The sequence below is a fragment of the Arachis ipaensis genome, chromosome B05 (genome assembly GCF_000816755.2).
Source record: "Arachis ipaensis cultivar K30076 chromosome B05, Araip1.1, whole genome shotgun sequence".
NCBI classification, from domain to species: Eukaryota; Viridiplantae; Streptophyta; class Magnoliopsida; order Fabales; family Fabaceae; genus Arachis; species Arachis ipaensis.
In genome coordinates, this window is record NC_029789.2 from 96,298,091 (window position 1) to 96,310,504 (window position 12,414).

The 12,414-nt window shown below is 36.0% G+C and overlaps 1 protein-coding gene across 1 annotated transcript in view; it reads right to left on the reverse strand.

The window, feature by feature from the left end:
* Positions 6,716-12,414, reverse strand: part of LOC107643736 (sodium-coupled neutral amino acid transporter 2) — a 15,152-nt gene continuing 9,453 nt past the window's right edge. The window contains exons 2-5 of the mRNA XM_016347464.2: positions 11,499-11,651; positions 8,230-8,433; positions 7,338-7,803; positions 6,716-7,063 (exon numbers count right to left, since the gene is read on the reverse strand). Coding sequence (XP_016202950.1) covers positions 6,937-7,063; positions 7,338-7,803; positions 8,230-8,433; positions 11,499-11,651 — 950 coding nt within the window. The 3' untranslated portion in view covers positions 6,716-6,936. The remainder of the gene's footprint in view (positions 7,064-7,337; positions 7,804-8,229; positions 8,434-11,498; positions 11,652-12,414) is intronic.

The window sequence follows — 12,414 nt, forward strand, 5'->3', positions numbered from 1 at the left end:
CCTTGATAGTTAACTTCTCCATATGGTGAATATGAGCTGCATCATGAGTTGCTTACTATGGCTCCTAAATTTGATCAGATTCAAGCTCTCTTCCAATCACATCCATGAGGGTTGATTTTGGTGACCTGACAGAATATGCTGCCAGTCTAGCCTGCATCAGACCTCGGTGGAGACTGGGCATGATAAGAGATAGTGGAATACATTCTCTGATTGACGATGGTAGCGGAGGCAGGCAGGAAAGACTTGGGCCAAATTGGAATGGATTTTCATCATGGTAGGTAAGCCATTGTGACCTATCTTCCATACGAAAACTCTGAATTTTTGCTGACATTTTATTTTCCAAATTGCATTTGATACTTTGGTAGCTCTGAATCTGTGGTCTAATTGCTGTTCATGTACATGGTAGAAGTAAAAGGCTAATTCATATCCTGTAGAAACCGAATAGTGCCCATTAATTTTTTAACTCCAAATCAATTTATTTGCACCATGGGGAGCTCGATAGATTGTTTGAGCCTCTGCTTGGTTGAAGTTGCTGTTTATGATTTGTTAATCCCAATTGTCTCTGTCAACAACTATTTAACCCAAATTAAAGATTGGTCTAGGCTGTTGCCCTAGGTAATCTAAATGGGGGAGTGTCTCCAAACCAAGGATCATCCCTAATTCAGATTAACTCTATTTCCAATTTTTCATTTAAACACTCTCTCCAATATTTTTCTTCCCTCCGAGAGGCTTCTCCAAGCCTAGTATTGGGTAGAACCCCTTAGCTTAGCGATAGAATTATGATGCAACAATAATTGAATAAAGAAATCTGTGAAAATATGTATTGGAAGATTTAGCAAATGCAAAGGTATGATGGTCACACTTCTCCTTTACAATGATTTCTATTTACTTCTTCATATGGTAGTCTTTCATCCAATTGAGGGCCTTTCTCACTCTCTTGCCAACTGGGCCTGCTTCCTTAGTTGATCTAGCTCTAAGTTCTGCAATCTCTTCAATTGGGCTGGTTTGTGGGGCTGAGTTTGGAGTGCTTGTATCAGCTATTAGAGTGCTTATATCAGCTATTCCCTCCCCAGTAGGGTTGGCAATTCATACTCTACCCGCGGGTACCCAACCCGGTCCAACCCGTTTGGGTAGGGTACGGGTTTAGGGTGTACCCTACCCTACCCTATCCGCACCTCAAATATAACACATATTTTATAAAAATTAGGTATATAGTAAAGGAAGTGAGAATTAAACCCACAACCTCTCTTATGTAATGATTTACAATAAGTGAACAACCACTAAACTAGTTAGTTAATTTAGTAATTTAGAGCATTAGTTTGTTATTTTTTATGTTATTAATATGTGTAAAATTTGAAATGATTGATTTTTATATTTACTTTGAAAAAATTTGATATTTCTGCGGGTAGGGTAGGGTAGGGTAGGATTTAGAACTTTAGGGTGCGGGTAGGGTTAGGGTTGAGAGATTCTCAACCCACGGATAGGGTAGGGTAGAGTTTTAATAGAATTTTCAACCCGCGGGTAGGGTTAGGGTATGGTCAAAACCCTACCCTACCCTACCCATTGCCAGCCCTACTCCCCAGACAATAACCTTGCCCTCAAGGTCCAACTCTGGAAACATATGCAACAGCTGGTCGAAGTCCACCCAAGTTGTTTCCTCCTGTGGTAAGCCCTCCCAATCCACGAGGACCTGCTCCACTTGTTTCCCATCTCTTGAGACGGAGCACCTTCCTAAAATCGCTGTAGGTGCGGGTTGAAACGTCGCTGCCAGCACTGGGGTTGCCGTTGGTGGTTCTCCATGGAACTCCTTCAACATGGAGACATGGAAGACGGGGTGAATCGTGCTACCAGCTAGAAGCTCGAGGCGGTACGCCACTTTCCCAACACGGTGTAGGATGCGGAAAGAAGCGCCTGCCGAGCTTTGGATGCTCCCTATGGAAGAGGGATATTTGACGGTAAGGCTTCAAGTTGAGCGAAACCCAATCCCCCTCTTTGAATTCCTTGTCACGACGATGCCGGTCTGCTTGTTTCTTCATGCGGGTTCTTGCTTGGTGTAGGTAGAAACCCAACTCATCATTCAATATCTCACGAGTCCACAAAAAGAGATCGACCTCTAGCATAGGGGACGTGCCAGGGCAGTAGCCAGGGGGCAAGTTCATGGGAAAACCGTGCAACGCCTCTTGTGGTGTCATCTGTATAGCGGAGTGAAATGAGCTATTATAGCAAAATTCAGCCCAGGGAAGAAAGGCCACCCACTGTTATGGCTGCGAATGAGAGAAAGCACATAGATATTGCTCAAGGGAACGATTAGTGACCTCAGTCTGGCCGTCACTCTGCGGATGATACACCGTACTGTGTTGCAATTGGGTGCCGCCGAACTCAGAGGCTGCGCCAGAAGCGACTGAGGAAGAGGGGGTCTCGGTTAGAAACAATGATAGAGGGAAATCTGTGTAATTTTACCCCCCCCCATGCAATAAAGACCTTTGCCACTGAACTCGCAATGAAGCCAGCTCTCAGGGGTTCAAAATGAGCAGGTTTGCTGAAGCGATCAACCACCACCATAATAGCAGTGTAACCTGCTAACTAGGGTAACTGAACAATACCATTGAAAGTTCTGTCCATGGTCCATACGGCACAGAAAAAGGATTGCGGAGTCCCTGAGATTTGGAAGTCATGTATTTGGTAGATTGGCATGTGTTACATTGCCGAACAAATTTGTATATGTCCCTACGTAGGCCCGGCCAAAAAAATAATTCATCAACAGCCTTATAAGTCTTAAGTACCCCCGGATGCCCAGCCATAGGCGTCGCATGAAATTCAGTAAGTAGCTGGGTACAAAGGCCCTCAAAATCCGGCACCCATATCTTTCCTTTATACATAAGGAGCCTTTCTTGCAATATATACTCAGGAGGCAACGCTCCCTTTCGATATTGCTCAATCAATAACTGAGTGTCAGGGTCCTCCCTCGTAGCCCGTAAGAGTGATGGAGTCAATGAGGTATTGACAGTAGATAAAGCTTGAAGGCAGGCCTCAGAGGGTTCTTCACCCTGTCTTGATAAGGCATCAGCAGCTAAGTTCGTCTTGCCAGATCGATACACTACCTCAAAGTCGAATCCCAATAACTTTGTAAGGTAATATTGCTGTTCTGGTGTGATGACCACTTGGTTTATGAGTTCACGCAGACCCTGATGATCAGTCTTACTGCAGAACCAATGCCCCAACAAATAGTGCGGCCACTTGGCCACTGCCTGGATAATAGCGTAAAGCTCCCGAATATAAGCCGAAGCAGCTGACAAGCGCTGGTTAAGTCTTTTACTAAAGTAAGCTATGATGTCCCTGCTGTGAGAGTATTGCTCCTATGCCATGACCCGAGGCATTCGTCTCAACTGTGAAAGGTACAGAGAAATTAGGAAGAGCCAGCACTGGTGTGTGTGTCTGGGCTGATTTGAGTCTCTTAAAGGCAAGGTCAGCTATGTGGTCCCAGTGGAAGTTGTTGTGCTTGAGGAGTTCTGTCAATGGGGCAGCGAGGTGTGCGTACTTAGTCACCACATGCCCCAAATACTTGAGGTGTGGGTTTGGGCACCTAAGGCGCCATACTTGAGTGCCTAGAATTGGTGGCTCTGGAGAGGAGTTGCAATGGCGCTTGAGGTGCCAATTTGGGCGCCTAAGGCGCCACTATTGAGGCACCAAACTGGTGCCCTGGAGGTAGTGTGTGAAGGGCGTTTGGGGCACCAATTTGGGCGCCTAGAGCGCCACTATTGAGGCACCAAATTGGTGCCTTGGAGGTGGTGGGTGAAGGGCGCTTGGGGTGCCAATTTGGGCACCTAGAGCAGCACTCTTGATGTCCACAATGTTGGTGTCTTGGAGAAGGTTGCAAGGGCGCTTTAGGCGCCACTACAGGTGCCTCCCAAATGGTGCTTGCTCCCTTGTTCGAAGGCGCTAGAAAATTCAAGCACTTCGTTCTTCTTTTCTTCTCAGGCGTTGGAAGCGCCACTATAGGCGCTTGAGGTGCCATTATAGGAGCTCGAGGCGCCATTATAAGTGTCTCCAGGATGATGGTTCGAGCCTTGCTTGCTTGGATTTATGTTGCATGCTTCCTTAACTTTCACTGACTCCAAGACATGCATTCTTCATGTTCCTTACTTTATTAACTTCTAATCCCTTGTAACAAGAAATCAATAAACAACATTGCATCAAAGCATGGCTCATATAATCATGAATAATCCTTAAATACACAAATTCACAATCTAAGCTCATATATTCATGAATGAACCCAAATTCTACTTAATGTTTAATGATTTTCTTCATGTACAAATAAGTGATGATTAGCCATGAAACCACTTAATTATTGAATGAAATTCATGAAATAAAACCCTAAATAATTGAATAACTAACTAAGATGCAAAAGCATAACTAGTACCTTTGAATTTCTTCTCTCCAACTCTCCACCCAAAGTATTCAGACTTTATATCTTCTTGGATTCGATTTTTCCTTTAACTTCAAATTGCTTTCCATTCAGATAAATTAAATTCATTTTGTTGTCTAGTATCTTAGTTGCATCCTGACTAATCCTTGCCTTTACGATTCTGCTCTCCCTTTCCTGCACACGAAAAAAATAAACCTGTAATGTCCCTTCTAATGTCTCCCTTATCTTGTGACCAAGTTCTAGGATTTTACACTATGCTGGTAAACCCAAAAATTAGACCCAAATATGTACTTTGTGTAATCCTCTTCTCCTATTTCCATGCGAATACTCCACCGCCTAAGGTATATGATATAATTCTTAAAGAGCAACGATGATTCTCTCTCAATTCTTATCATATCAGTTTTCTTATTGAAGGAGAATTGATACCTCTATTATGACAACAAAGTAGGTTGAATCTGTCATTAGCCAGAGTTCTCTCACAAGTTTTCTCAGAAGCACAGGTTTAGTATGAGTAACTCCTACAGAATCCAAGCTATTGATAATGATTAAGAATCTCTCAAACATTTTATCAATGATTTTTCTTTCTTTCATAGAGAACATTTCATACTCTTTTCTAAGTATATCAATTCTTGTTTTCTTCACTTGTTGTGTGCCTTCATGTGTGATTTGGAGTTTATCCCTTTTTGATGTTTTGCATCTTGAAACCTTACGAAATTCTTCAAAGCTAATGGCGTAGTACATCATGTTGATAGCCTTGACATTGAGTTCCACCTTCTTTTTGTCTTCATCATTCCACTCGATCTCTTCTTTAAGAACCACTACTCACTCGGTGTTGGTCTTTGTTGGAATGTTCGGATCATTTATCATTATCTTCCATATGTTGTAATCGACAGACTGCACAAATATCCTCATTCTTTCTTTTCAATAGGTGTAGTTTTTGCCATTGAAAAATGGTGGTCTATTGTTGGATTGCCCTTCGGTAAGTGTGTAAGCAACAACATATGCTCCCATGTTGAACCTAGAGAAGGAGGTTGAACCTAGAGTCACTTTTTGCCTTTTTACTTAAATACCAAAACAGCTTTGAAACTTAGTTGATTCCGTCTGCAAAAACGATTTGTCTCATAAAATGTGAACTAAAAAATAGAGCAGAGAAGAGTTTGCACCACCAAATTTACAACTTTGATTTGCAATTTCGCCTCCAAATTTCATCCTTTCTCTCCATCAATTTGATGAACAAAAAAAAGCTTTCTTCTTTGCTGATATTTTTACCCAAATTAATATTTGGACAATGTTGCAGCAGCACATAAGCTTTAATGTTTGTCTAAATTGGTTCAAAAGACTGCATCTTTCTATTCAATATTTGGTCCAATATTCGCTACTGAAGTGCTTGGCCTTTTTGTTATTAGCAAGTCTACTATGAGTCTGCACAAATAAAACATTCATTAAACAAATTTTGGGCTTTAAACCTAACTAAATAATATTTGTTATTATTAAAAATAATATTATTATTTTCTAAACTTAACATTTTACTAATCCATTTCAATCCTACTATTTTTCCCCCTTTTTTTTTATCTTTCTTTTTTATCTCTCATTTAAATTTTATTGAGTAAAATTTTATGTTTTTCTATGTTAGAAGAATATAATAAAATTAAAGCAAACTTACTATAGGTATAAATTTTACAGTTAATTCCCTGATGCTAATTCAAAGGATTTTCATTCATATAACACATATTTACATGTGTTGAAGGCTTTTTTTATAGACAAAACTGACAACAATTAAATAATATTAATATGAACACATTTGCATGGTGGTGATTAAGTGAGGACAACTTGAAAGAGTTGTATCCAAAGAACACATGAATTGTCATAGTAGTGTTAATCCAAATTAAGTTTGACTTGCCAAATTTTGCGTCTTCAAACTCTCTTATTTTTTTAGCATACGGAAATAATGATAGTTTTTTAAAATTTTTTGGGACTAAAATAAAAAATTTAAAATATTAAAAATTAAATTAAAATTTAACTCAAATATTGGTGACTAAAATAATATTTTATACTAATATTTTAACTTGGGTGTTCAAGCTTATAATTTTCTTTAGACTTCTAAATAAAATTGATTTAATGACTATCAATTATTAAAGGGGATATTTTTGTCTTCAATAATTTTAGAAATGATCGAAAATGTTTTATTTTTTTTTTGTCTCTAAATAAAACAGAAAAATACGATGGCGGCGAGCTGCTGATGGTATATTGTTACAATGCGAATATGGACAAATTGTAAAAGAGGTGATGAAAGTAATTCAATAAATATTTATATAAACATCATGATAGTATGCATTAATGAAGCCAAGTGGTTTTTCAAATAAATCACTTGGAAAAAAGATAAAAGAAAATTTACATTTTACAATAAATCACTCGAGGATAAGATAAAAGAAAATTTACATTTTACAATAAATCACACATTTTACACAAACACCAAATAAAGATCACTCCTTTAATAAGAGGAATGAATCTTAAGATGTTATTCCAGACATGGAAGCTGCATTACTGTATATGGCCAAACTATTTGAGAACACAGCAAGAACAATCATGACAACGGATAAAATCTTATCCTTCTCTGTTGCAATTCCATGAGGGTCCCTGAAAAAATAATGAAAATATACAGGCTAGTCATCATGATAAAAATACCTCTAAAAACAACTAACTTGGTGTAGCTTTAATTTGTACTATTCAAGCATATAATACCAGCTTTGATTAATAGTAAACATTACTTTCCAACACCANTTTAAAATAAAACTTAGATATTTTCAGAAGTATTTTTAACTCGCACCAACCTTTAATTATGTGAACATAACTCTATCACTAATAAATAACTTAATTTAGAAGAAAGGTAAAAAGAGAAACAAAAACTCACCTTATAGATATTGCAGCCGGGAAAACAAAGCCTATGCAAACTGTGGCAGTTGCTCCTGTGAACTGTAGAGCATACCATATGCTAGGCATAAAATTTGCAGCTATATACACTAAAGCAACGAGTACAATGGTGGTAGAAACAAACTTATACTTAGTTGCATTCAAAGACTTAGATGAAGCAAAGATAAATTCATCAAAGTTAAACCGTAGCGAAAAGAAGATAACAGGGAAGACAAGCATAAGGTGGAAGGCATAACTAATGCGAACAATGTCGTTCAGTAGACTGCTGTATGGGATTCCGAGGTCAACGTCGAAGTTGGCGAGAACGTCGTCAAGCGTTGACTCACCAAATAAAAGGAATCCAAATATGGCGGTAAGAATATAGATAACTGAACTCAAAGTCAATGATGCACGCACAACTGGCTGGATTCGGGAAGAATCTTGTAGCTCCATGTTTATTGTATGCACTGCAAAAAATATCCTTTTGTACATCAAACACTAAAAATTACTAAACATCATTGAATATATTGTGTAACCCACACATATACTGGTAGATTCTATATTGATAGTTTTTCTAAAATAATACATCAAAATCAAATTTGACAATTTTAGCATAATTTTAAAAATCATTAGAGAATTGACATATATATTGAAAATTAGTTTTTAAATTAATCATTTTGTGTTTCAAAATATTTACATATATTTCATATACTCTTAAAAGAGTAGTTATTTATATATTAAAATAATCAAACCTTTTTAAAAACCAAAAAGTAAATCAGTATCCTACTATATTTTTGTACTTTTCTTTATATTTCTTTGTTAAATTGATGTAATGAACGAAATAATAGTAGAACATTGAAAATTTAGAAACTACTAAATAGATGATGTCATACCATTGGAATGGCAAACAAATGCATTCACAAGAATTGGAACGGCTGTAAAGAGATTCCATATAGAATTCATGTCTGTAATATTTGGAAGCAACCTCGGAGTAGTTATGCCGCCATTAAATAATTTCATGAATGTGATTCCCACAATTATGACTAGAAAAACAAGTGCCAAAGCTACTGCAATAGCAGAAGTATATCGCAGTGAATCTGCAACCAAGAAAAGTAATGTCATATATTAGTTAGCATTTATTATAGACTATACATTAATAATTATGCTTAAATTCAAAGAGGGTAAAAATATAATATTTCAATAAGATTAAACTCTCAAATTATTTCTCGATGGTTTATATTGTGTCGGAAATAACATCATTTACTATTGAGAATCTTCAAGATCACATACTGCCTGATAAAGCACTAGAGAAATTCGTCACTCCTTAAGCAAAAGCAGCTAGAACAATATTATGTAACTGTTCCTGTTAGGTTAGACCGCGTATATTATACTCTTTAGTGCAATCTTTTTTGGATTTTGTGTTAATGCGGAATACTTATATATCAGACTGCCTTTTTATTTAGAATAATGGGTACTTCAAGATTATAATTTGAGTTCTTGGCTCCTTGTTTCGGTTGATAGTACATTCAAGAATAGCCTGGTACAGTGTTCTTCTGCATTTGAAATTTAAGACAAAATTCAGCAGATTTTCATTTCCTCCACCAAGACTACTATCAAACAGTTGCGCTATCAACTAAAGGCAGTCAATAAACTCAATCTTTCTACCATTGAGCATATTGAAAAAATCAAAACCCTTGTTGATTTACTTCATGCAGTTGGCTACATTATCATCACGGAAGATCATATTTCAGCCATTTGTGATGAATTATCTGAAGAATTCTCTACATACATGCATCCCTAGAATTCAAGCTATGCCTGAATTGTACACTACGGTGGAAATTGAGTCCATGATCAATTTTCATGAAGAAATATTAGAAAGATTTCATCAATCCTGAACCAATATTGCTCAAGCAAATCTGGCGTAGGAAACTTTCAATAATTCAAGATTTTGGCTCAAGGAGAAGGTGGAAGAAGAGGCATTGGAAGAGGTCGATTTGGTAGAGGCTTCTGGCAACAAAAATCTAGACCAAGCTGTCAACTATGCTCAAAGCCTAGGCATCCTGCTCTACAAGGTTTCCTCATATTCAATAAGAACTTCTACAGCTCCTCTTCATATACCTCTCCACAATAATCAACTAGTTCTTTTCAATTTGGTTGACCTCCATCCACCACCACCCTTCTCATTCCATCAACCAACTTTTTATCTGGCTATTCCATCATCATCGTCTGAATCTTTCTGGTGTCCAAATTTCAGACCTAGCCATCATCCCACAAATGATTCATCCAATTTGATCTCTACCTCTGATTATGTTGGTCGAGATTACCTCTTTGTTGCCAATGGCAGTGGTATCCATATATGTCATTCTGGCAATTCTATCTTAACTAACAATTCCAATAATGCTAGTTTTCTTTTAAAAGATATTCTGTTCATTCCTCAATTTGCAAAGAGTTTAATCACTGTGGCTAAATTTAAGATGAGCTGTAAATTGAGTTTCATATAAATTTTTTCAACACTCATCCCATGACAACAAAAGGTGCCACCAAATTGAGGGTACTGACTACTCATAAATATTTAGTGCTATTATCAAACCAGCAACAATTTGTATTGTGTTGTCCATGCATCAGTTTAATAAAAGATTAGGTTTTGAGACAATTTGACTTTAATAATGTTTTTTTGACTGACTGATTTAACTGAAAAGTTTTGATGCAACAACCTCCTGCCTTTGCAAGCTATAATTCTTTACAAGTTTGTAGATTGCACAAAGTCATTTATGACTTAAAACAAGCACCATGAGTTACTTCACTAAGCTCAGTAGCACTCTATTCAAGTTTGATTTTCCTAACACAAAGGTTGATCTCTCACTCTTTACTAGATTCACCAGTTCTTCAATAATCTTCGTCTTATTAGCATACGTAGATGAATAGAGTTAGTGATTTTCTAACACATACTTGTAATTTACTAACACATACTTCTCTTCATATCTCTTAAGCTAAATATATAAGTGATTTACTAACTTGTTTTGGCATGAATAATTCCAAGCCCATTCCCACTACTCCCATGATCTCTTACCTGAAGCTTACTATACATGGCACTGACTTTTTTGAAAATCCAACATTCTATTGCTTTATTGTTGGTGCTTTGTAATATGCCACATTAACTCATCATCCTGAAATTTCTTTTTCCATGAATAGAGTTAGTCGATTCATGCAACAACTACTGGTTCAACATTGGAGTACAGTATAGCTTATCTTGAGATATCCATCAGGCGTAGTCTTACATGGATTAGTTTTTAATCTTAGTATTGATTTTCATCTTGCTTTTTCAGATGCAGATTGGGAGTGATCCTAATGACAAACGCTCATCTAGTGGATATTGTGTATTCCTTAGAAACGATCCAAGTTTTTTGGTCAAGTCGAAAACAATATATTTTAGTAGTTCATCATCTTAAGCAGAATTTAGGTGTATTGCAAACACTGAAAATGAAATCTTATGGATTCAGAAGCTGCTTCATGAACTTAGAGTTCCCTATCCAGCCTCTCTTGTGATCTATTGTGACAACCTTAGTGTTGTCTTTCTTGCAGAAAATCTAGTCCTACACAATCGTACAAACTCTTTCTCTACCTCCATGTTTCTTTAAGAGATAGCTTACTAGCCCTTGAGCTTGAGGGGGATGTAGAGAATAGTAGTACTAGTGCAACAAAACCAAAATTAACTAATTCTATTATGACAACTCAAACAAAATTATCATACACTGATTTACTTAGTCAGTAAGCTATCTCTTAAATACCTATTCTCTGTATTGTAAATCACTTAATAATATGATTCAGATTAGATTGATTCATAGACACAATAATAATTCAGAATTTGAAACTCTCAGATTCAGTATCACTCATCATTTTTTCAATGAACACTCACCATTTTAAAAAAAGAACACATAGTATATATTAATCATACTTCCCTTCTGTTTGTACAATCAAAATGATTAATTTATCATTTTCTCACTAGTGATGATGGTGAGAAAATTTGTACTTTTAAATTTTAGAAGACCTATTTTGTCCTATACTTTACGCAGTCAAAATAGAAAACAAAAAATTGAATGTCCAACACAAAAAATGGTTAAGAACGAATCAAAATGAGAGCTTACTCCTTCGTTAAACATACCTATTTGCTTAAAGAATGCCAGTGGTGCAAGAACAAAAAGCGTTGTCATAAGAAGAACAAAAGTTCGCATAGTCCACCAATGTTCCCCAAACCATCCGTCTAATACACCAAAATGATGAATTCCAGTTGTCGAAGTTCCAGATAGCACATCGCCTGGCAGTGAAATCAAAGTAATTTATGCAAATTAAACTCAGAATCTCTTCATTCTTCAATTTATTTCTTTATATATATTGTTACCATTAAGCTTTAAGGTCCATTCATTTCAACCTTTTTATGTGACAATGAAATTATATATTTATATATGAGACGCTAAATATTGAAAGTACATAAATTTTTGGAATAAGAAAGGAGAAAACATTTCTTTAACCAATGTTCTATTCCTTGCAAATTTTTCTTACTATAAAACCACGAATCAAAACTTGTCCATTCGACTCGACAATACCTTTATAACCACCACTCAAACTTCCAAGTCAGACACAAACCAGCAAATTCTTAAAATTTAGAAAGAGTAATATTACGTGGTCAATGTTTTTAGCTAATATCAGTTAATTATTTTTAAACTGACTTGTTTATTTTAAATATTTTAAATTTTAAATTAAAAATCTTAATTTTAAATTTTAAAATTGGTTGATATTGAGTAACTAAAAGTTAATTTTTTTTTGTACTTGCTCTTTTTAGAGATAATACTCACACGTGTTGGGTATCCCAAGTGTACAACTTTTTTTTTTTTAATTAGAAAACAAACTTCTTGCATCTTCTCTAAACTAAAAAAAATAGAAAGATACACAAAGGCACACACATACATAACACTTATATTAAAGAAAATATACTGTAAAAATTCAGATAAATAATAAATAATTAATTAATAAATTAAAATGAGCTAAAAGGGTTAAAAAATTTAAAAATTATAATTTAA